The sequence below is a fragment of the Lampris incognitus genome, chromosome 2 (genome assembly GCF_029633865.1).
Source record: "Lampris incognitus isolate fLamInc1 chromosome 2, fLamInc1.hap2, whole genome shotgun sequence".
NCBI classification, from domain to species: domain Eukaryota; kingdom Metazoa; phylum Chordata; class Actinopteri; order Lampriformes; family Lampridae; genus Lampris; species Lampris incognitus.
Window position 1 is genome coordinate 16596403 of NC_079212.1, and position 25624 is coordinate 16622026.

The 25624-nt window shown below is 43.7% G+C and overlaps 2 protein-coding genes across 3 annotated transcripts; both read right to left on the reverse strand.

Annotated features, from left to right (window-relative positions):
* Positions 1 to 2143: 2143 nt before the first annotated feature.
* On the reverse strand, positions 2144 to 7212 carry LOC130107322 (dual specificity protein phosphatase 7-like). Its single transcript, XM_056273857.1, has 3 exons — positions 6241 to 7212; positions 4895 to 5323; positions 2144 to 3883 (listed from the first exon to the last, which is right to left on the reverse strand). Exons 1-3 carry the CDS (start codon positions 6608 to 6610, stop codon positions 3573 to 3575), a joined length of 1110 nt encoding a protein of 369 aa, XP_056129832.1. The 5' UTR covers positions 6611 to 7212; the 3' UTR covers positions 2144 to 3572.
* Positions 7213 to 13086: 5874 nt separating this feature from the next.
* LOC130106947 (5-aminolevulinate synthase, non-specific, mitochondrial-like) lies at positions 13087 to 23046 on the reverse strand. Of its 2 annotated transcripts, none has more exons than XM_056273301.1 (11): positions 22895 to 23046; positions 20378 to 20583; positions 19750 to 19920; positions 19380 to 19496; positions 18993 to 19212; positions 18638 to 18822; positions 17919 to 18098; positions 17230 to 17394; positions 15878 to 16146; positions 15556 to 15718; positions 13087 to 13385 (listed from the first exon to the last, which is right to left on the reverse strand). In XM_056273301.1, exons 2-11 carry the CDS (start codon positions 20565 to 20567, stop codon positions 13225 to 13227), a joined length of 1821 nt encoding a protein of 606 aa, XP_056129276.1. In that variant the 5' UTR covers positions 20568 to 20583; positions 22895 to 23046; the 3' UTR covers positions 13087 to 13224. The 2 variants fall into 2 exon arrangements, with proteins under 2 accessions (XP_056129276.1, XP_056129275.1); XM_056273300.1 differs by lacking the exon at positions 22895 to 23046 and adding an exon at positions 21661 to 21806.
* Between the last annotated feature and the right edge of the window lie 2578 nt (positions 23047 to 25624).

A 25624-nucleotide genomic window follows, 5' to 3' on the forward strand; every position in this document is an offset into this window, starting at 1 on the left:
AGCTACCCAGGCTCAGTCATGCTGGCTAACCTGTTGCTCACCACCTTTTATTATCACAACTGCAAGGTGTTGCTGGGCAAGTCTCGTCACGTTGTGCTGTTAGCAATGTCGGTGGTTTTCTTCCCACTGTCGGTCGACAAGATTTCCCCTTCTACAACAACACTTTCACCTCAAAACCAGCCACATACACAAGAAAGAACCAAAAACGGATTTCTGCATTTATAAAATGTACCTATGCACAAATTTGCTCTTACACACTCATGGGATTCTTTAGCCTTGACGTTTGTCTCATTCAGAGAACTTATAGAACCTGGGTGACCCCTGAATTTAAACACCAACTTGCTAACATTGATGCCTTTGCAAGCTGGGGTGATAGTTAGTTGGGTGATAGTTAGTTGGGTGATAGCTAGTTGGATAATAGGTGATAGTGAGTCGAGTGATAGCTAGTTGGGCGATAGTGGGGTGATAGCTAGTTGGGTGATAGTTGGGTGATAGTTAGTTGGGTGATAGTTGGGTGATATAGCTAGTCGGGTGATAGCTAGTCGGGCGATAGTTAGTCGGGTGACAGCTAGTCGGGTGGTAGCTAGTCATAAGAGATGGGACAATAGATGTCAGGGTTAGGAGTTACAAGTAACCACCAGGCTTTGCTGCTATCTGTTAGACAAAATTGAGGGCTAAGAAATACCGTGAGCTTGTAATAACACATTTGTGCATAGTGAACATTTCACAAATGAGGTCCCAAGATGTTATATTCTGAAAATAGGAGCCACTGGACCACAAAGTGTTTCATAAGAAAACTACAGAATCCCTGCCTGATTTAGTCAGACTTTGCAGATTTAGCTGCGGTTCAGCACATAAGTTCCTTTAGGGAAGACAGTTCATTGACTCATATTGCTGTCATTTGGCAAAGTTCAACACTTGACTATCTCTCCCAGACAAGGTAGGAATAATACCAAACCAAACCAGGCTTCTGAAGAGCCAGTAGGGCCGATTGTAAAACACACACAATACTGAGAAGGAAGAACCTTGACTCACAGCATTCGACATCCCCCCCCAACAAAAAAAAGGAGATGTAAAAGATTTGCAAGCAAATGATTGGTTTACCAGACAAACTGGGCCCAACAACTGATTCCAGCCAATCGAAGCATCACAGTTGTGCACCCCCCTCCTGCACACCTCCATTCTGTTTTGACTGGGTTATTTCATTACATTTTGAGACAGGGATGTTCTCGGTGAGTTTCTAAAATCCAAAAGACCTTACAAGGCCACTGGAGAACGTTCTGGGAACAAAATGGCCGAGCATGTTTTCAGCATCAATTTGAGAGTTCGGCATTTCTTTGCTAGACATATACCCACCGACGTAAAAGAAAATCACATTACTACAGCACAGTGCTTCTACAGTATGAAGATATAACTGCCATATCAATCTCTCCACATGGAAGATAGCACGCAAAATCAATTTCCCACTCCTCCCCCTTAACAGAATATTGCCTTTTTTTGCCAATAAATGTCCAATAATTTCTTAATGAACCCAAAGGGTGGAAAGTAACACTCTTGTAGACTTCAAATATCTTCTCATATTTCTTTGCTAGATTGGTTTGTGGACAACAATTTGGTATTGCTGTTTGAGGTGTGGTGTGCCGACTAGTCCAAAGTTTACAGTGGTGGATGTGTGGTAGCGAACACGCGGTGTCATCTTCCTCTTGGCACCGTCTGAGTGAATGGGAGTGGGTGTGGCCGCACTGTTAGCAAGAGATCTGGCCTCGCCACTTGTCACTGTGTCTGACAGTCTGTGAGAGACAGGAAGCCAGGCATCAGAGTGCACAGAAAACGGATATCTCACCACACCTCAAGCCCCAGGGCCGGACGACACTGCACTGCCACTCATATCCTGCAGATGACAACGCGGAAAAAAAAAACCCAAGCTCTTGTTGACCTCTCAGATTATTTAGTTCAAACACCCCGAATGTTGTCTCAACCATAAAACTTTCATTTTCAGCTCATGTGAAAGACGCTGGATCGGGTTTGTAAGTCAAATTGTGAATGTAGTGTCGGGAGACAAGATTACTCACAGGCCAAACTCAGGTGAAGACAAAGACCAAAGACTCATATTCAAGTAAAAATATACAATATATTTGTTGTAGAAACTTATATATGTCTTGGACATTTAGTTTTACATATACTGTACATAAGGTAATAGGGTCACTTTCAAATCCTTCATGATTTTGAGAAAATGTCCCTTAACAAACCAGATTTTATATACATCTTCATAAACATACCAGAACTGAACAGCCCTTGGATGCACTTCAGAAGCTGTGAAAAGATACAGATGCCTTGTATAAAAATCCCTGAAAATGTCTCTCTATGAGGTAAGAAAACATTAGTCAGACTCATTTCCTTTCATATCCTCCCATATATATCAAACTCACTCAGAGGCCCATTTGCTCTGAGACAGGACTGGCAAATAGAGAACAGCTAATTATACATCATCTTTCCCTTAACATGGTTATGCCACAGGCAGAGTAGCTGCAAAGTGAAGACTGTGAGTGAAGAGTGAAAATAATGTGAATATCCAATTCTTTACACATGGATTACTTACACATTCTAATAGTTTTGAGCATGTCAAACATCCATCCTATACACTAGTCCCTAGTCCTTGGTAAATGACATGTAGTTAGGTTTCATATTATGGTACGGTGAAGGCCACAGGAACAACAGGCAATATGAGCTTAAGGATAGAAAGCAGTGTGCTTAGTAAAGTGGAATCATGCAAAAAAAACAAAACAAAAAAAAAGCAGATATATTCAATAGAATTTCTAAGAGCGTTGCAAATGCCACCTTTCAATTTTTGCAAAAGGTGGCCATTCATAGAGAAGCAACAAACAAAACTGAAGAACAGCTGTCAGACATAAAGGTGTTTCCCATTAAAAGACATTGGTGATGGCAGTCTGACTAAAAGTGGAAAAAAAATTTTTAAAAGACGCTTTTCATAACCACTCCATTGTGCTGCAAACAAAAAAGATACAGAACAGTCACTAAAAGGATAACTGGACAGTAATTCAAGACCAGCTTACTGTATTAGCTAAATTCCCTCTGCTAAAGTACCATCAAAAACATCTCAGATTGGTCCCCAGGAAACATTCTGATCGTCCAATTTGTCCTTTCAGACCCTCAAGGCAATAACCATGACAGATACAAAAAATACTCTTAAAACGCCCCCATAACAGCTGGTGAATAACAAATAACAGTCAAACCACAATCCTGGAGTTAATAAAAAAGAGTTATGACATGTCCTGTGAATATGGCTGCACACCACCATTGCCCACTTGTGTGTGCACGACGGATTACAAAAGTCATCCTTGCGTCAGAATTTAAGGCCTCGGAGAGCAGACCTCATGTATGCATAAGGGAAGCAGTCTGCAAAGAGATCAATGCGGTGCCTTTTTGGTGCAGCGATACTGTAACTGACTCACTCGCCTGAGTCAGCTCGCCAGGCAATCTGACAGGTATCAGGAAGCCTAAGAGATAAAACTGAAAAAAAAACAAAGATGTCTGACGGCCCACGTCTATCCTCATGTCGACTCCAGTGTGTCCAGCTGGAAGACATTGTGATTGGTCGGCGTGGTGAAGAAGAGCTGCTCTTTGTTGGTGGAACGGTTGTCGCAGGGACTGTGCAGCCCCAATGTCCTCTCAAAGTCAAGGAGCTGGCCCATGAAGTTGAAGTTTGGAGAAATGTTGGACTTCTTCCTCTTGACGAAGTCGTAAGCATCGTTGAGGGAGAGGTTGAGTCTCTGCATCAGGTAGGCCACGGTGACTGTGACTGAGCGACTGATGCCAGCCAGACAGTGGACCAGGATACCACACTGCTTAGATCGAGCCTCATCTGTTAAAAAAAAAAAAAGGGAGAGACAACATGGGTCAGTGGTACAGATACCACAAGCACCATTGCCTTAAAAAACATTCCTACCAATTTACATGTTGCTATGAAGTCATACTACATAAACGGTGCAATTTTTGAGAGCCTTTTGTATTTCTCAACCGAGTTGACGCTGACTTTAGCCTTGTGGTAGAAATAACCCCTCTGATGCTAAAGTAACAGCAGTAGGTCTCTGTCACTGACTGACAGGTTCATCACAGAGTTTAACAGATAATTTTATCCAAATCAGTGTGCTTTATATCCTCTCATCACATTGCTATAGGACAACCGCAAACAAGTGTCAACTAGCTGATGCCAAACTTTCCAACATTCTTGATATGTGAGCGCCTTTATTCGCAGTCTGACCAATTTTTTACACAACACCGAAGAGAGGAAGCAACATTTCCTTTTGCTACCACTAAACCCTGCTTGAAACTGTTGCATGACCAAGAATCCTGTAACCACCTGAAAAACAAGACAGAGTCACTTGTGGTTTCAGTTGGTGCTGAGAACACGTGAAACTGAAAATCAACTGTAAAGTCACACATCTTTTTTCTTCTTTTTTTTTTTTTGCCTTTATAACAAAAGTCAGATGCAGTATCTTGTGAGAATATCGGACTGTTTCTATCATCTTATCTTTTCACAATATAGTAGTGTCTTATATAATTGCCATTTTAAAACCAAGATTATTTTTATTTATTATAATGGCATGGCAGCCTTCACCATTAGTATATGAATGTGTGTGTGAATGGGTGAATGTGAGGCATATATTGTAAAGCGCTTTGAGTGGTCAGTAGACTAGAAAAGCACTATATAAATGCAGTTCATTTACCATTATGATACATGCGGTTTGGGAAGGACTATTCTCCTGTCCTGCAATATAAACCATTAATCATGCCATTGTTTAGACAAAGCTGTGGATGTAATAACCTGTGAAAACGCTGGTGTGTTTGTTTAACAAGTTATGGACCCACTCACCGATAAACGATATGGCCTCTGGGAAAAACTGGGACAGATTTTGACTCCAGTGGTCCGAGATGGGGATCTGTTTGTACCTGAAGTGGCCGTCATGTTCAAACATGTTCGGTAAGTTGGGTGTGACGTTCAGGATGTACTTGATGTTGTACTGGCCCAGGACATCTAGGTTGGTGGAGTCTTTGGCGCAGCCCAGGTAGAGGTAGGGGAGGATCTGGACCGGGAAGGCCGGCTGGTTGCTCGGGATGGGGCTCTCCTCAGATTCGGTTGCACTGCTCGGCTCCCTGTCCGATTCCCCGTCGGAGCAGTCCGAGCTGATGCGGAGGTTTCCGAATCCCAGGACAGACAGCGGGGGAGATGAGCTGGGACACGAGCTGTCCAGGAGTGTCTCACAATGTTCTGGATACTCTGTCTGAAACTTTGCAAATCCCCCTGAAAAAGTGGCAGAACCCAGAGTAAAAAAAAAAGCATCAAAAATAAAATAAAAAATAATCACAGATTTCTCTCCAACCCTCGAGTTCTGTTTGGGTCAAACTGGTCTGTTATAAATAACTATTAACCGTGAATATTGTTAATAAACTTAATATCTAGGATGATAATAGATAATAATAATAATGGATAGTGATAAAATTCACGATATTGGGTGGCACGTTATAAATAACTATTAACCATGAATACTGTTAATAAAGTAAATATGTAGGATGATAATAGATAATAATAATAATAATAATGGATAGTGATAAGAGTCAAGATACTGGGATCTGTTTGTACCTGAAGTGGTACAAAGACTGTTAACTATAAAATCCCAGTTAATTCGACAGGTGAATAGTACAGCCGTTGAGATTTACTGAACAGAACATGAGGGTTAAATCTTAAAAAAGACTCCCTACGTCCAATTCTACATCTAATTTCCATGTCATCAGTCAAACACCACTTGGTCCAAAAGGTGAGTCCTTAAAGAACTCGCTGCAGCTTCCCCCAAACAGACCATTCATGAAATGCATGCCTGCTCCTGCTGGAGCAAAACATGGCGCAGCCATTTTGGAATTTTAATTGAGAATCACGGTGACACAAGCAGCCTCGGGAAAAGTTTGAAAGGGGGAAGAAAAAAAAAACAAAACAAACTACAATCAAAATCTACGAGGTCAAAATGTCAGCGAAACAGCCACCGACACACCAAAACCCATCTGTTACTCATAACGGGAACAAACCGAGTTGTATTTCCCCAAACTTAAACGGCACGGACACGAAACTTTTTTTTTAACTCTTTCCATCAACGCGACGCGCCTGCCTTCAAATATCCAACGTTATGAATACGCGATTTAAAACATCCGCGCTGGCCGGTTTACCTTCGAGATAATACGCTTTACAGCCGTCTTCCCACAGTTTTTGGAGAAGTAGTCCCAGAACGGAGCCTGAGGGTCCAGTTTCTTTCCAGTCCACCGTGCACTCGTCGTACAGGACGACCGTGTCGGTCATGCATCGTCTTACGAACTTCTCTTTATCCTCGTGGTTGGAGATGATGGTCCGGATGGGTATGTTCCCCTTCTTGAACCGCCTCAGCATTAGTCCCGGTATGGCCAGGTTTATGGCCGTCTCTACGTGGGATGACTCGTACAGCTCGTGTGAACGGCAGTCCAGCAAAAGCAGCGATCTCCCTCCGGATTCTAACTCGAGTTGCAGCCATTCCACGCTTTTGCTCGGCGTCACATCAGACATATCGGCCGTAATATCATATTACATCCAAGAAACCCGACAAATACTGCTACGTCGTACACATCGCGCAACGGGACCGAGAAGAAGAAACAACACTCAACGAACCAAACAAGCCTGTTTTCCGCGGGAGAAAAGAAGGAAAAGAGGAAGAAAGAAAAGAGAGCCGCTCACGCCGACGCGTGATATGTTGCGCTATTAATGCATCGCGCCTCCGCGAGAGAGAGAGAGAGAGAGAGGGGGGGGAGCGAGAGAGAGAGAGAGAGAGAGATTTCCCTCTTCTTCTTTCGGTGTTCATTAACAATGTGTGTGGACTTGTCCGGGCTGCCCAGCGCTCCTTCTGCTCTTCCCCATTCACAAGATAAGCGCCGAGTTTCAGAGGTGTTCTAACGTCACAGCGCCGAGGCGAACCGCTTCCCAGCCGCGCTGCTTCACATCGCGTCGCTGCAGCCGTAACCGCACCGCGTACACGTTCTCATTTCACCATTCCGATGCACGAGTTCTTTTTTCTTCTTCTTCTTCTTTTTCTTTCTTTCTTTCTTTCTTTTTTTTTAGTTGACAGCGGCGCAACTGTGGAGGGAGGAGCTTGTTCATTATGATTTAAAGCCATAGTAAGATGGATGGCGCTAAGTTTGGTGTCAATAGGCTGCTCCTCCCGCTAAGTGACTCTCGTCAGGCTCTTGACAAATGACACATGGAGGAAATCGAGCACTTTTTGTCCTCCATTTAACAGACTTGCGCTGGATTCAACCTATGGGATCCTCCGGAATTATAACGCGCTGTTACTTTGTCATGCTTGATTTTGCCCACACGGGTCTGCGTTGGTTCATCGCCCTGTGCGCTCCTTGGCTTGTTTTTTTTTTTATAGAGATTGTGGAGTCCAACAAACCCCAGTGAAATATCTTTTACATTGCAATCATGTCCATAATGCAGGACTTTGCAAAGTGGTGTCAGGCGAAATGGTGATGGTTTGTCCCTGTAGGAGGCTGGGAGTATACAGATGTTCCCAGCCCAGAATGGGCTGTTTCCATCATCATCATCATCATCATCATCATCATCATCATCATCATCATCATCTTCCCTGCACGTGTCAATCTTAGTCACAGATCTGACACTAATCTGGAACAGCCCCTCCCCTCCTCGGCTTTCTCTCTTTTTTCCGATGTGAAGCCTGTCGAGGAATCGTTTATCTTGTCACATTGCATTTACGCAGTGTTTTTTGCTGTCGTGTCCAAATTGTGAAATCCTTGCCTAGAATTGTATAAGCATGCAAATGAGTGTCATTTTTTGTCACTTCTATATCATCGCATAGCAGCAAAGACCATAGCCACATGATTCCCCAGGTTCTCTACTGATTTGTATAATATTGCATGCAACTGAGGAGGAGTTGGGGGCGTAGGGAGAGAGAGGGAGAGGGAGAGAGAGCAAAAAAGACAGAGAGAGAGAGAGAGAGAGAGAGAGAGAGAGAGAGAGAGAGAGAGAGAGAGAGAGAGAGAGAGAGAGAGAGAGAGAGATGCGTGCAAGTGGGAATCCAGCCATGAAGCTCATCTGTCTGTGCACGTGAGTGGGAGAGAAACAGATGTGCAGTGCAGCAGGATTAACACAGAATGAGGAATGGAGCTAAACCTGCACACACAGACACACACAGACACACACACAGACACACACAGACACGCACACACATGCACACACACACAAAACCTCAATCATAGGCGCATATACAACAAAGACATAGGCTCTCAGCAAAGCATTAAACTGCACCACCATTTTAACGCCTGCCTCCACGTAATGTAAGACTTAGAGCCCCTGCACACACACACACACACACACACACACACACATAAACACGCACAAACACATGTATACAAAAAAAACCACCTGTGCCCTTTTCACACTCTCACACATGCCGTTCCTGGGGAAGGGCTCTCCTGGGGGACCAGAGGTGTTGGGCCTGCCCTCAAACGTGCCCCGATAAGGAAATGCATGATAAACACACAATGATGGATGAGGAGAGGTGCAAGGGAATGAGGTCAAACACAAAAATATAAGAGTATACTGCCAACTTCGTTGGCATCTTGGAAATGTTTATGGATGACAGAAAGGGAAGTGGAGAAGGGATCAGTAGCATGAAGGTTTGGGGGCTTGACTTCATCAATCTTTAATTCAAGCGCTTGAATAATATGATTACCTTAACACCCATTTGATGCTTTTGTGTAATGCTGGGTTAACACAAGTGACTATGAAAAAATAAAGAGGTAAATATGTAAATATGAATGTTCAAAATGTCCATATGAGGCATATTACAAGTTCTTCATTTCACCATTCTGCAGATAACCCCACAACCACGCATTAGTAAAAAATGATCAAACTAACGCATCCAATAGATTAAAAAAGGTCAAATACAGCTATTATACCGCGAACTGGTTTTGAAAATAGCATCAGTGTTGCGTCGTGGAAGCAGGAAAGCCTGCGATTATCCTCACAACCTGGCCTCGCACGAGAGCGGCGGTCACCTGACCGCTCCATTTACAGCAGCGCTGGGATTACGTAATGTGTTCAGATCGCGGGCTCGTTTGTAAGCCTCTCCCGGAACGTGTCTTCCTGGAGAGGGCATCGTCTTTGGTTGAAAGGGTATATCTGGCTTCACAAGCATCGCTCTGAGCACTTCACCTGCGCGCAGCACCCTCCTGTCATGTGCAGATGTGAGGCCGGTCTGCGTGGCGTTCAGAGGTGGTAGAAATAAGGGAGGAGGGATTCCTTCTCATTGCCGTTTCTTGGCATGTGGGTGTAAAGGTCTCCGTATTAATTAATAACCCTTTTAGTCTGAACATGCTGATCACCGGCCAAAGGACAGAACATCCGCAATATAAGCGCAGGTTGATAAGATATGCACGTAAGATTTGCATGCATGTGGACGTATAAGGAGCAGATATGAAATGGCTGTTCAAACATACAGGCAGATCTAGGCTGCGACCACGTCTTGATTTATAGGGATGGAATTAAATCTGATCTTCATTAGAATGCAGCGCATTTTCTTTCTGCTTCTACTTTCCCAGCTGTGATATAACTGCACTCCACGTTTGGCAGGCGCGCGCAGTAGGTTACTCGCGGCATGTCGCTCAAGCCCTTCACTGGTTGGTGTACAGAGTGATTTTTCGTGTTCTCCAGAATGGAAAGAAAGAAGCAATATGCTGTTTTATATTAATACCATCTAGTGGTAATCGCTGACTATGAGTCATCGAAAGGGGAGGAGGCGCTTAACACCCCCGCTGGTAAAAGGAGGCCTGGTGCGCCCCCCAGTGGAGAAATCAAGAATGCCATTAACTTGTATAAGCGTCTTCATGAATGAGTGCACGAATGGCTGCAGGACCACGAATTAGCCAGTTGTTGTTTTTTTATGTGCGTCGTCCCACTTGAAATATGCATGGCTTATTTGGCATGTACTTCACAGTGTATCCGAACCAGAGACTTGCTCCTGACTACTGTGTAATCTGTCTGTTGATGTTGACAGTGTAGTGGATTATGTAACTGTCCTCCCTCATTAGCACTTTCATTATTATTATCACTGGGCAATATCTCATAATTTGCAAATTTTGGGTATATATGTGAAATGATATGCGCATAAATCACACATTATTGACCTCTGTCTTCCATACACTCTTTATATTACTTAATACATTTTACTTGTTATGTACTAGACATAATCTCACCTTTTTATTTTGTGTCATTTGTATTTCATCCTTTACATCGTATATGTCTTATAGTTATTTTTCTGTCTGTCTATCTATCTATCTATCTATCTATCTATCTGTCTATCTGTCTGTCTGTCTGTCTGTCTGTCTGTCTATCTATCTATCTATCTATCTATCTATCTATCTATCTATCTATCTATCTATCTATCTATCTATCTATCTATCTATCTATCTATCTATCTATCTATCTATCTATCTATCTATCTATCTATCTATCTATCTATCTATCAATCATGGAAGCCAAAGTTGCAGGTTTGATTCGATATCAAATAAAGTACCTCTCATTCCCTAAACCTGCCAGTACCATAGTCAGTTATAATGTATTGGTAACAGTAACCCCGAGAATTACCATTTTCCGGGGGCAATTTATCCCTACATTGAAGTAAGACTTGAATCAGTTGAATTGATTTGTCTTCATAAAATATAAGTCTAAATAAAAGAAAAGAATTATGATAACCTACCAAACGTAATTATGAATGTACATAAATGGCAAGAAATATGTTTTTTAAAACCGTTTCAATGGCAATCATCGAGCCCGAGATCCTAACACGTGTAGTTTATCCCATTATGGGCATGCGCAAATCAAACAAATCGTTCCAGGTCCCGCCTGTTACGCGCTCCCTCTGTTGGTGCCTCTGTGTCACTGCACCCATCTTTCTTCCACTCGTATGCCTGATTGGCATCTTTATTGATTCTTTGCTTTCTTTTGGGGAGATGGTTCCAGTTTTAAGTTTTCCGTCTCTCTCGATCTCATTTTTCCCCGTTTTGCTCATCTTTTGGTAGTTGAGGGGTGTGTGTCCAGTGTGTGGTTGCTTCCTTTATGTTTGACCCTGTCTTAGCCTTTTTGTTTTCTCTTTTGTGATATTTTGTATGCGTTCATTTGTTTTTTGTTGTTTCTAATGAGCACTTTTTCTTGGTTTATGCCAAAACTCTTTTGATTTCGGCATCTTGATCTAGCCAGCCATTTTAGAGGTTGTAACAAGGCCCAAGCCATTTTGAGGCAGTGAGCAGGATTTGATCCCACCCACCTCCCTGGTGTTCTAGCACCACTTTATTAACATGTGGATCACATTTTGCCGCCAGTCGCTAAGCAGCCACTTATGTTGCTTATGTCCTGGCCATAACAAGTAAAGTGCATGTGCTGTGTACATTTGGATGAATTAAATTGAATGCAAAGAAGTGTGCATCAGCCACACACTACATAATGGAGATCTGTATGCTTACTTAGTTGCGGCCTCAGCATATCACTCTTTTTCAGTGGTCATCCTGGGGCTCTGTCGCTGTGAGACTGAATGAAAAAGGCAACTAAGAAAAACCCTGTAAGCATTATCATTAGTTTGTGTTGGATTTAAAAGGGTAGATAACTTCTTTTTACTTTAAATTTGAGCTGAAAACATGTTGGTGTGGGTCTACAATGGTTGAAATGATTGCCCTTGTGTTGAATTCAGCACAAAGAGAGATTTATCAAGACCACTTTGAAAGAAAAAAAAAACTGCATATTTCTAGTCTGGGTGAGAATGCGCATTACAATCAACCCCCTTCAAATTGCCAACATCATACGGGGGCATCGAAGATGCAGAGACCTGTGTGATGCAGGTGCTACACGTGGGGTCCAGTTTGTTAGATCAATAAAATATGAGCCAGGCAGAAAGGCGACCCTCCGACATTAACTGACTAAACTCTCCGGGTAGACTTGTGAGTATCTACGGCATTGCTCTTTGAATAATGAACTCGTTTGTCAAGAGTGAGGTTCATCGAGGGTAACAATTAACATGTTGAAATGTGGAGGGGTTTTTTTTCCATGGGATTTCCGTATTTCGCAATATGCTAGCTCACAACTCTTGCTCATGTGTATGCGCAGCAAAACCGAAAAAGATCTGGTGGTAGAGGTTTGAGGATGAAAACCTGTGTGTCACAGTCAACATAAGTAATGAGTCACAGATTGGGAGTAAACCATACGTGGCTTCTTGAATCCCATCTAAAAATAATTTAGAATGACTCTGATATATCATTCTGGCCAGCCATGGCTGAGGCATTGTTCAAGTCAAAGTACGAGTAAAGCTGATGGCACAAAACACAAAAAAGTCCACTATTGCTAAACAAGACCAGCTCCCCAGAATTACTCAATATTGTAACGTGTACGGATAAGTAGACACGTTGGCCCTTGACTAACGGGTTCCCGGACTGCCTCCCGAATTCGCTACATTGGTGTCAGAAGTGGGATGGTGAGACCGTGAGGTCATCGGAAGCGCGTGCGCCCAGAGGCGTGAGGGAGCGGATATGCTGAAGCACGGGGGCGCGCTTCCCGAAGGAGGCGGGTAGCGTAATGTGTACGGATAAGTAGACACGTTGGCCCTTGACTAACGGGTCGGACCCTTTAGTCGACTGGTTAACGTTGTCGCTTGCGGAGTGGGAGACACGGGTTCGCGTCCCGGCTGTGGCGGTACCCGGGCTGCCCCCCCCTGAATTTGCTACAATATGTAAGTGAGGATGAAGTGTTAAAAGAGCCCCAAAATCAACAAAATGTGACCACAGTCACTGAGCTACTGTACGCATAATAATTCATCTCGAGAAAAGGAGAAATGAACTGGTCTGTGCAAAGTGATCAATGAAAACAAATCACATTCACTCTGCGTTATTTATGCATTATACATGATAAAAAACAATACTTAGCATCGGGTATAAGTCTAAAACGACACACTTGAAAATGATCAAACTGGACCACGTGAACACTTTGCCCAGATGTTTATTGGCGATACAGAACATTATATATTTAGTGATATGTATTACATAAATCTAATAATAAATATGTTGGACATACATTTGCTTTTGGAGTAGGGTTAACTGGGCTCTATCTTTAAGATGACATTACGCCGTTGCTGAGATCATGTGGCTGAGGCCGCTGAAGTAGGACTTCTCTCTCTCACTCATCAGCTCAAAGTGGAGAGGCTGCTGGCAGAAGGTGCACTCCCCAGACGAGTGAGGCTTCAGCTCCAGACCCACCTCCTTCCAGGTCTCCACCAGCCGCTCTGCCGAGAAGAAAGAGAGAGTGAAGAAAGAGAGGGTGATGAGCTGGTTTGAGGACACAGAAGTGTGCGCCAGGCTATCATGGCTGCTTAACACAACCAAAGCACTTCTAAAGAGATGAAAGGTAACCGTTATACAGCAACTTACTGCCACTGTGGAGCACAGGCAGTGAAGAATAACAAGGAATCTATAAAGAGTAATCCCCAAACAGCCGTTTACGGCAATATATTTTTTTTACTATCCACAAAATTGTGAAGCGATATCACAGATTCTTGAAAATTACAACACTTTTCAGAAGTAGCCATCTCGCCTTAATTTGTGTAAAAAAATTCCATTTTGGTGTTTTCACTAATTAATATTAATAAGTTCATGATTTGATATACTTTATTAATCCCCATGGGGAAATTCCTCTCTGCATTTAACCCATCCTAGCTGTGTAGCTAGGAGCAGCCACTGTGCAGCACCTTAAACCTAACAGGCATGTCTCTCTGATGGGGGGGGGGGGGGGGGGAGCACCCGGAGAAAACCCACCGCAGACTAGGGATGGGTATCGTTAGGATTTTATCGATACTACTACTCTTATCGGTACTGCTTATCGGTTCGGTACTTTATCGATACTCTTATCGGTTCTTTTTGATTATTATGCAATAAAAAAGACACTTAATTAAGAACAGAATCGACATTGCTTTATTATTCTATTATATAACTTTATATAAATATAAACAAATATTATTTATTCAGCAGCAACAGCAGCAGCAATGTTTTAAATGCGTCTGAATTATAGACTTTATAATCAACATTCAACAACAACAAATAAGATAAGAAAATAAAAGTAGATAAAGATAAAGAAAAAAAATATATTAAAAATAAATTTTTACAGCAAAAGGCTAACGGAAGTTCAAACAAACAAGAACCTAGAACATTATCCTAACAGTTCTTCTGCAGAAAAATCAACATATCTGCCTTCTCCGGCAGGAGTCGTGATTTCTCCTGACTTATAGTGTCCCCGGCTATTAGCCTAGCTAACTCCTTATCTATGGCTTATATATTTGTAGCTAAACAATTAGCTAAGCAATTATATTTTATTTATTGGCCTATTCGTAATAATTCGGTATTAGCCTAGCTAACTCTGTATCTATGGCTCATACGGCTTACCTGCAGTGGACGTGGATGGAACACTACGAGCAAAGCAGTCGAAAACGCTGCATTTCTGCAGATTAATACCATGTTTCGACAAAAGATGTTTCGACAGATTGCTTGTATTGCCACCCTTACTGGCAAATGATTTGTTGCACTTGCGGCAACGAGCGTTGTTGTCATCGACTTTTGAAAATATACCCAAACTTTTGAACGTTTAGTTCTCTCCGCCATGATGAGCCCTTGAGCAGAGCTGTCTGTGCGTGTGTGAGCGAGTGTGTGGAGCACAGCACAGCCCCGCCCCTCGCGCAGTAAGAGAGAGAGACAGAGAGATGGAGAAAACGGCAAACAAGATTATGTTCGCGACGTTTAAATTCCTCGAAAAACACAATTGCCACAATATAAATCTCACTCCATGATTTCTCGAGTACCTACCGACTATCGATAGCAGAACCGAAAACGTCGGATCTTAAAAATGCTCCGGTTTTTACTAATTTAGAACTGGTTCCCGTTTAGAACCGGGTTTCGGGGGGCATCCCTACCGCAGACACAGGGAGAACATGCAAACTCCACACATAGGACGACCTGAGATGACCCCCAAGTTTGGACAACTCCAGGGTTCGAATCCAGGACCTTCTTGCTGTGAGGCGACAGCGCTAGCCACTGGGCCAACGTGCCGCCCATACAGCCGCCACCATACAGCATCATATAACATCTTGCATTGGACTGGCTGTAAATTTTAACAGTCATGAGCATCATAACCAGACAGCGTCAGCTATCTGCAGATCTGGCTCACAAAAAAAGCTAGTATTGGACATCAGTTAACACGAGTTGTGATCATAACTAAACTGAAATTTAGGTGGGGATATTTTATTTATTTTTTTTTATAAAAAAATAATTTTAGCAATTTAACTTCATAGAGAAGCCACGATACAACTGTTCAACCTAAATAACATTTAATCAATAGTATGCAATGGTCCATTTATGGATCCTCGTGCTAGCTGAGAAGGGAAACCGTATTTCCAGTGGGCTTACCAACGAAGTAGTGCATCATCTGCGGAGTATGGTGCGGTGTGGGGGCAATGCGCAGCAGCTCCTCCCCCTTCGCCACTGTGGGGTAGTTGATAGCCTGGACATAGATGTTGTGGCGGGCCATCATGATATCACAAACCTCAGTGTTCTTCTCCGCATCTGCCACCTGACAATACAGGTTTCACATTGAACGACTGCAGGATTTCAAAGTGACTCTCAAAGTGTGTGTGACTTACGCCGTACAACGTGAGGCCTTTGAAACGGCAATACAAAATAAATGTCAAACATCTCAACGGCTAAGTACTTGACACAAAGGTAGCCATACCCGCACAGGAATAATGTGGCTGGGGCAGTGGACCACAGGCAGGCCTGAATCCATCAGCATCTGACGGAGGAGCTTGACGCTCCTCTGGTGCTTCCTCCTCAGTATCCGACCTTCCTCACTTTTCAGGACTCTGATGGACTCCTTGGCTCCCGCCAGCAGCATGGGTGGCAGGGAAGTGGTGAAGATGAAGCCTGCAGCGTAGGAGCGCACAGTGTCCACCAGGGCGTTGGTGCTGGCAATATAGCCTCCCACACAGCCAAAGGCCTTTCCTAGCAATGTCAAACAAGACAATGTGCTCGAGATAAATAACAATAAATGATCAGCTATATGGTTTCTAAAAGAGATTCAGTTGAGATAAGATAAAACATTTTTTTTTTTTGGATCTCCCCTCCCTTTTCTCCCTAATTGTATCCGGCCAATTATCTCACTCTTCCGAGCTGTTCCGGTCGCTGCTCCACCCCCTCTGCTGATCCAGGGAGGGGGGCAGACTACCACATACCTCCTCTAATACATGTGGAGTCGCCAGCTACTTCTTTTCACCTGACAGTGAGGATCACGCTATTCCCCCCAGTTCTCCCTCCCACCTGAACAGGCGCCCCGACCGACCAAAGGAGGCTGTAGTATAGCGACCAGGACACATACCCACATTCGGCTTCCCACTTGCAGACACGGCCAATTGTGTCTGTAGGGATGCCTGACCAAGCTGGAGGTAACATGGGGATTTGAACCGACCATCCCCATGTTGGTAGGCAACGGAATGGACCGCCATGCCACCCGGACGCCCGGGATAAGATAAAACTGTAATGATTCCTATGGAGAAACTGACTCATTGCAGCAGCAGGCGATGAGTTACAGGATACATGAAAAGGGATATGGACAGATGTGGATGGAAACAGGTAAGGGGGAGATGAAATATAATTCATTCAACTTGAACCAAAAGAGCGACAGTAGAAGCATATTAAGAGAAACAAGGCGGCGCAACTGAGCTTCAAAACAATGCATGTCGCACTATAGAAATGGATGGGAATATAGTTAGTAAATTGCAAGTCAAAAATTTTGGCGTCAATTTGAAGTAAATCAAAACATTTTTGTTTAAGTTATAGCCAAAAACATATTATGACCTTTTTTCGGGACCAGGACCTAAATACTGTCAAAATTGAGGTAATTCAGCGACCACTGGCTACCTCTCACAAAATTTCATGAAATTTGCTTTTATCTCAAAATTGTTAAAAGACAGACAGCACCAAAAACAATATCCCACAGGGCAGGGTAAAGACTATGGAAACAGACCATACGATACACCAGCATGGTTTAGAAACACAGTAGTAAAACCAGTTGACATTGCTGCTTACCGAGTGTACCAGAGATGATGTCCATCTTTTGCATCACCCCGTCCCTGTCTCCAATCCCTCCTCCCCTGGATCCATAAAGACCAACCGCATGCACTTCATCCACGAAGGTTATAGCGCCAAACTCATGGGCGACATCACACATTTCTTCCAGAGGACATACAGCACCTGTAAGGCAAAAAAAAAAAAAAAAAAAAAGAATTTTTTTTTTTATTTCCCCCCTTTTTCTCCCCAGTTGTGCCCATCCAATTACCCCACTCTTCTGGGCCATCCCGGTCACTGCTTCATCCCCTCTGCTGATCCGGGGAGGGCTGCAGACTACCTCATGTCTCCTTGGTACATGTGGAGTCGCCAGCCGCTGCTTCTCACCTGACAGTGAGGAGTTTCACAAGGGGGATGTAGCGCATGGGAGGATCACGCTATTCCCCCCAGTCCCCCACACAGGTGCCCCGACCGACCAGAGGAGGCGCCAGTGCAGCGACTAGGACACACACCCACATCCGGCTTCCCACCCACAGACATGGCCAATTGTGTCTGTAGAGACGCCTGACCAAGCCGGAGGTAACATGGGGATTCGAACCGCCGATCCCTGTGTTGGTAGGCAACGGAATAGACCACTACGCTACCAGGACGCCCACAATGAAATGTGTTTAAGAAAAACAGACCATGTTCGGGAGCAGCGGTGAACTTACCATCCATTGAATGCACTGTCTCAAAGGCCACGATCCTTGGAGTGGCAGGGTCAGACTTCTCGAGCAGCTCTCGAAGGTGACCGACATCATTGTGACGGAAGATAAACTTCTTCACCCCACTGTTTCGTATACCCTGTATCATTGAAGCGTGGTTGCCTGCGTCAGAGTAGATTTCACAACCTGGGAGAGGAGGCAAATTTTAGGAATAGAACTTCATTATCAAACATTGTATTTTGACTTTCTAAAATCACAATATTTAATATTTCAGTGCAAGATAACACGTTTTAATAAGAAAATAAAATCCAATAAGAAAGCAAAGGTATCATTTTCTCGCCCACATGTAGTCACACATGTTGTTGACATCAGAGCTGAGTGGTGTAGCGATATAAAAAAAACCAATACTGAGATATCGGTTGGGCTTTTGGTTTGCACAATATCGAGATATACCATAAATGTTGTCATTCCCTGGCTGCATTACAGGAAAATGACACAATTTTCTTAACTTATTAGACAATGAATGTCCCTACCTGCTTCGTCATCTCATCCGCATTACTAATGTTCATTTCTCAAAGTTTTTTGAGCATTTACATCTTATGAAAGTAACAATAGTCATCTCCAAAATATTGTCACATTATCAATATCAAGGTTTCCAGTCAAAAATATTGTGATATGTGATTTTATCAGTACCACCCAGCCCTAACGGACATGATAAATTGTACCTGGTAGCATTTTTGCCAGAGTGAACAACGTGGAGTCGTTGGCCACAAAGCAGGAAGTGAAGAGCAGTGCAGCATCTTTGTTGTGCAGGTCGGCCAGCTCATATTCCAGGTCCACATGGAACTTACTTGTTCCTGAAATGTTTCTTGTGCCTCCGGCACCAGCACCATGTTTCCGTAAAGTGTCCCTTTGGGGCAAAAAAAAGAAGAAAGCAAGTTAACAATTTAGAGAGACTTCTTTCACATTTCAGATCTTCCCCACCCATCTATTCTATCAGCACTGTCAGCACCATCCCACAGTCTACTTTTTACAGGACGGCAACAGTCAGGGTCATCAGAGGATTTCAAGCCTACTCACATGATAGTTTGGGTGACTCTAGGGTGGCGGCTCATCCCCAGGTAGTCATTGCTGCACCACACAGACACGTCTCTCTTCATGCTGAGAGACTCGGAATAGTCGTCCGCCATGGGGAAAGAGGGGGCAAGCCTGTTCACCGTCTTGAATACCCTGTATGTGTGATCTTCCTTCTTACTGTCAATCTTTTGTTCAAAAAATCTGTCGTACTGAAAGGTAGCAGCTGGCGGAGGAGAAATGGAGAGTGGGATTATTCAGATAATTCACGTGGTTTATGTATTACAAAAAAGTGCACCAGCAAAAACTGAAAGATCATTAAAAGTTGTCTGTAAGTGCAGTGCAAATACTGAAGAAGGCAGTGAGCCGCTGCATTATGGCTGATGTTCTTACTTTTAGGAAGATTGTCCCTCAGTAAGTGGGATACCCTGTGAGACCCTGGTTTCAGTGGGGTTTTCAGCGCACCCGTGCTGGCATTGTCTGTCTCGATAAGGTCCACCACTGTTTTTTCTGTTTGTTAACAATATACACAATGATCACCTGACAAGTTCCACCACTTAAGACACATCAGTTCATTTTCTCCAGTGTTTCCTCCAGTGTCTATCTTGAACACCGTGAGGTTGTTTACCAATGCGTGACAATGTATGGCTATACATGTTGGAAATTCCTGAGGGGTTTGCTCAAAACAACGACTTTTCAAAACTTGCATAACTGCTCTACTGCACAGTTACCCAACCTTGGGTGTGATCTGGAAGTAGCTTACTTGTGCAGAGGGAGTGCATCTCCTGGACATCCTCCTGCAGCTCCAGGCTGGCCTTTCTCACCACACTGTTGTTTTTCTGCACCATCTCAACCGCCAAGAACGGGCACTTGGAGCCCACTGCCTGGCCAGCAGGGGGCGCAGGGTGGCCTGGGGGCAGCTTGACTGGACACTCTGGATACACAAGACAATGGGGTGAAATCTGACAGCCGAAATGACCTGAGCAAAATGATATCGTGCTTCATTCATCAATCATTCATATGTACAAGTTTGTTTTTACACAATTATGGAATTTTTTAATCTCTCAAATTGTCTGACAGCCAGAAGTAAAGCCTGGTGATTTTTTGTAATTACTTGTCTGACAGCCAGAAGGAAAGCCTGGTGATTTTTTGTAATTACTTCCCCCTAACATCTATTGTCTACCTCTTGCAACAAGCAATCATCCAGGCATGCAAAGACATGAGTGTTAGCCAATGGGTGTCTAAATTCAGGGGTTACCCAGGTTCTACACTGGTCTCTGAGACAAATGTCAGGGCTAAAAAAGCTCCATGGGTGTGTAAGAACAAATTTGTACGTACGTACCAATGATTGATGAATGAGGCCCTTTCCCCCAGTTTTCCCTGCAACTGACCTTCATTTGTTGTTGCGTCTTTGGACACCGAGGCAGAGGAGGAGAGGGCCCTGGCTAGAGGTCTGGTGGCCAAATCCATCATCACAGGGCACTTCTGGGCATAGCTGAGCAGGGATGACTTCCCGGCCAGCTGCAGGAATGCTCTGGGCACGATCGTCAGGAAGGGACATCGGCGGATAAATGTGTCCATAAGAGATACTCTTGATCTAGATAGAAAAGGAAAATGGGGGAGGATTAAAAACTGGTCTCAGTATGAATAAAATGTCCTGTAAAGATTGAAGGAGTGGAGGGCATGCATGGATTTGGACCAGCAGTTAAACCGGATCAATTTAATCTCTTTGTACGATGACAGGGTCAGTGGTAGGTGTGTCGATTGTGGCGGCATTACATTATGCAACTTAAAATCATTTTCATTATCCAGCAATTACCCTTTGATTACTCATTTAGTCTATAAAATGTCAAAACAATGAAAAATTCTCATTTAAAGCCCAAATGATATTGTAAACTACTAATAAGACACGTTAGTCCCTAGTTAACGGGTCTGACCCTTTAGCCGAGCGGTTAGTGATGTCGCTTTGTGGTGCAGTACACCTCGTATCGAATCCCGCACCGGTCAGGAAAATAATCGGTTACATTGGTGGCAGCGGTGGGATCCGGAAGTGTGCAGATCCTCAGAAGTGTCTTCGGAGCGCGGGAATAAAAAATCGCGAGGGCGCGCTTCCGGGGAGGGTGACGACTGTAAACTACTAATAATACCCGTTATTCGCAGCTAACGAGTCTGACCCTTTAGCCGAGCGGTTAGTGATGTCGCCTTGTGGTGCAGTACACCCCGTATCGAATCCCGCACCCGGCAAGAAAATAACCGGTTACAATATCTTGGAATTGTTGACTTAGTCTGAACAGCAGCCAACCCCGCCCCCCTCCCAAAGGATTCACTTTATAATGATATGCATTGGACAGAGGAATACAAATCTAGTTACTTGATAAATTACTACCAAAATTATGATCAATTTTCTGTCAATCATTTAATTAATAATTTCAGCACAATGCCCCCCCCCAAAAAACACCATATTGAACAATTTATCCAGCATCTGTAGTCTGTAACTGTGTATTTATCAACTTTTGACAAACATAGATAGCCCCAAATGAACCAACCGCAAGTTATTCAGTAACCCCAAAAATGAACCAACCGCAAGTTATTCGGCAACACACACGGACTCTATTCTTGCCAAACAACAGCATCCTTTCACACAACATTACAAATAATACTTATGTTGTTTTACCTGAACACACCCTGCTCCAGCCGAATCGAACAAGAGAAAAATACCTTGGGAAACATGACTCACGTCAAGACAGGTTAAACCTATGTGTTACCGAGACCACAGAGGAAAGCAAATGTCTCAAGCCTGAAGGACTCGTACTGGTATGTAGTCAGCTGTCCTTGACAAGCGGGGGGGGGGGGGGAGAAAAAAGAAATGGACTCAAGGACCCCCTCTTAGTACGAACGATGTGGAGACAAACACTGTCTGTGTACAGCAGGGCCATCTGGCTACTGTTCAGGGAAAATCGATGGATTTTCTTTAAAGCCTCCCCTCCCCGACCCACCTCATCATGTAACGCGGGGCTGGGCCTCTTGCATCACAGCTCTTGGGAGGATTCAATGAGGCAGATCTGTTACCACACACTCATTTGGTCGAGAGTAACCCTATTTTAGGTGTACCCGGCTCCCCGTTAGACATCACCAAATTCATTATTGTGAAGCCACTGCCCCTCAAATGGCAATCTCTGGGTCTAACACCGTGGGGGGGGGGGGGGGGGGGGAGTCACAGGCAGCAGGCAGCCCGGGCGTTATAAATGGGCCGGACCCTTCCACTTTCATTGAAATGTCTCCCTACCATCATTACTTTTTAGTATACAAGGCATGTATCTCAATGTATATTTATTTTTACACAACTGCTTTGTATGCATAAATCCATACAGTGGTGCATATTTACTTACACAGATATGATGTGTAAATGTGCACATGCATATTTTTTTTGTTTTTTTGTTTTTTTTTACAATGAACGACAACTGCATATAAACTACATAAAATCCATCTCATCTTATCGATTCGGGTTGACCCTTTAACTGACTCGCCGTTTACACTTAAAGCTCGGCTCTAGCCTTAACCGGGAAATGTAAAGATGACTTAACCAGACAATATTTTACACAGCAATGGCAAAAAAGAAGTAAAAACGTGGTAAATACTGTAACGGTGTCTTGCCAGCATCACGTGAAAGACTTCACAGACTCTTAAACTTTTGGTAAAGAAAAACCAAGCGGTTAGCATACCGTCCAACAAAGTAGTGCTGGGGGGGGGGGACATGTAAGAAGTTGATCGATCGTTTACTTAATCATCAGTCCGAGGTCACCAGTAGACCAGCCACCATCCTCAACCAGCGGTACAGGAGTTTACTTTAAACTCTATTTCTTAAATACGCTCAGAGAGAGATAAAAAAAAACAATGAGCCCACTCACCCTTTCTTTAAATATGGATGCTACGTTGTCTTGATCCTTGGGCTGAGGTCTTGGTCCCTGATCTCTCGATATATAGTCCTGCTCGGAGTGGGGAAACTCGGGCCGCTATCTCGTCTGGACTTATACAGCGCCGCAGACCCTCATGACGTAGCAAACCGGTTTCGCAAGCCGGCTGCGCGAAGAGCGTCAGTGCGGGAAGCGTGTAAACTAAACGGGAAAAGAAAAAAAAATGAATGGGAGGTGACGTCATCGCCGGGAACCCCGGGAGCCTCTCCCCCCTCCGAAAACCACCTATTCCATTCTCGCCGGCTGTCCCATGTACCGTCGTTCTGTTATTACAACCAAATAGACACACGTTCATTTCCCGCCCTTGTCTTTTTTTTTGCTCTTTGCTTTTCATATATTGTCACATGAAGTCACAAAAGAGTTTTGTGCCATTTTTTGTTTTTATCAGTTCCATGTTACAAATTCATTAATGCCAATACTACACATCTTATTAAGATGCTAAGTTAGCTGAAAGCAGCACCACTATGACCTGATATAACCAATATCAATTCAGAACATCTGACCTAGCCACGATGTTTTCTCACAGCACATAGCCTAACCTTGCTTTTTGTAGTGAAAACCGCCCATCAATCAAAATAACACCACTGCACACCCAAAAGATGTTGTTAATCACTTTTTAAAATGTGGAGTTTTTCTGAGTTGAACGTGACAAAATGTCGCCAAGACCAAAGACATTTCAAATATGTTGCTCAAACGAGCCACCTCTTCTTTGCGTCTTTGCTGGTAAAGGCAATTTTCAACTCATTTCTGAGCTCCGAGGTCTGCGCGCGTTTTCCCAGAGCTGGCGACGGAAGTAGAAGCTCGGTTTGCCATCTCGCTTCTCTCTCTCTGCTCTCTGTGCCAGGTCTCGTGATGGAGCTCCCCATACTTAAATAACCTCTGGTCTGCATGAACTCTGTCTCCCCCTACTGCAAGAAGAGGGACATGACAGCTCACCACACCGAGCTCAACATTACCATTAAGCGAAATATGCGTAAATGCGATGCACTGACACCGATGTGCGTGTGAAGCGTTTACCCACTTACCTGCATGTAGCACTGGCATGTGCAAAGTCACATTTCACAAGAAGAGCTGAAGAATTTTTGAAAAAGGCAAATAATAAAAGAACAAAATACGGTTAAACAGTGGCGTGGGGGCTGACACTGTTACCGTCACAGCAAGAGGGTCCTGGGTTCAGCTTTAACCCATATGTGGAGTTTGCAAGCCACCCCCCCCCCCGTTTGTGTGGATTTCCTCCTACAGTTCGCAGACATTCATCAAAGGTCAAATGAATGGGATGGATCAAGCCCCCTGCAACCTTGGATTGGATTAAGCACGTACAGATAATGGATGGAGAACAAAACAGAGGACGGAAACTCAGAAAATTGAATCAGTTCATCTGGAAACAAAGTTTAGTGGGAAAACGTTTGATCACGCATCTGAGTGACTTCGCCAGTCTCAACTGACTGCAGGTACCCCCACCCTTATATACAGCACAGTTGCATTACCAAAACACAATGATCTAACACAAGTTTCCTATGCGAATGCAGTGACCATTAATTAGAGTTACAATGGCCACGTGTACTATTCAGAGGACTGGTGAATAGCTGCAGTCACAGCATTGTAAGATGGTGACAGATGTACTCTTAGCCCCCTCCTTAGTTCAAGGACGGTTGTTCCCTCTTCACATAGATGGCCTTCTCCCACTAAACTGTGTCCAGATGAACTGATTAAACTTTCTGGGATTTCTACACCTGGATTACTGAGCATGCATCAAGCATGAAAGCCTTTAGTATATCGACCTGTTTAGTGTTGTCTTATATTTTATATTTCATCCTGTATTGAATGTGTCTGTGTAGGCTAACAGACACTGTGTCATTCCTTTGTTCACACTGTTTGGTTTCATATGACAATGCTAACAGATCACCTTCCCAGCTTGACCAGTCAGCACTGGTTACGAGTAGTGCCACGAAAACAGCTGGCACCCTTTTGAGATTTGGAGTTGTGTTCAGCTACGACTATGTGAGCCTTTGCAAGCCAAGTGTGTCCAGAAACCCCTTCTCTGCACCTACCTACACAGAATCATGTCTAGGTCTTTGTAGTTGCATTTTAATTGCCTGGTGATGGGCAACTTCACAACTTTATCACCATCAGCTCAAAAGCCATCATCCTCCCCCTAACATTCTTTGCAGCTGCAGGCGCAATTGCTCAGAGGCTTCACTAGACCAAGGACAATGTCACAACAATGATAAGGATTTATCTCGTTGTGGAAAATCTGCAAAAAAATATTTCATGATTTGAAGTGAGACACGATTTGTTGCAAAAGCAGATCCAGACAATTTATTAATTGGATCATAAACATTTAATGTAGTAACTTATATTTTACTTTATACTCTGAATTAAGATCTAACATTGATACAACGGCATTTTCAGTGGTTCACACTGATCAGAGAAAGGTAAGAAAAAACCCCACAATGCATACAACATGCAAGTATACTGGTAAATATGCACAAATGAAAATAAAAAACAAACAAGACAAACTGTGTGATTTGAGATAGTGAGATAGTAAGAACAAGCACGGCAGCTGCATAGATGTCAGCCCCCCCCCCCCCCCCACACACACCAGTCACATTTTACAGCCAGTTATCAATTCATCTGTCAGTCCACTAGATGGGAGCATTGCAT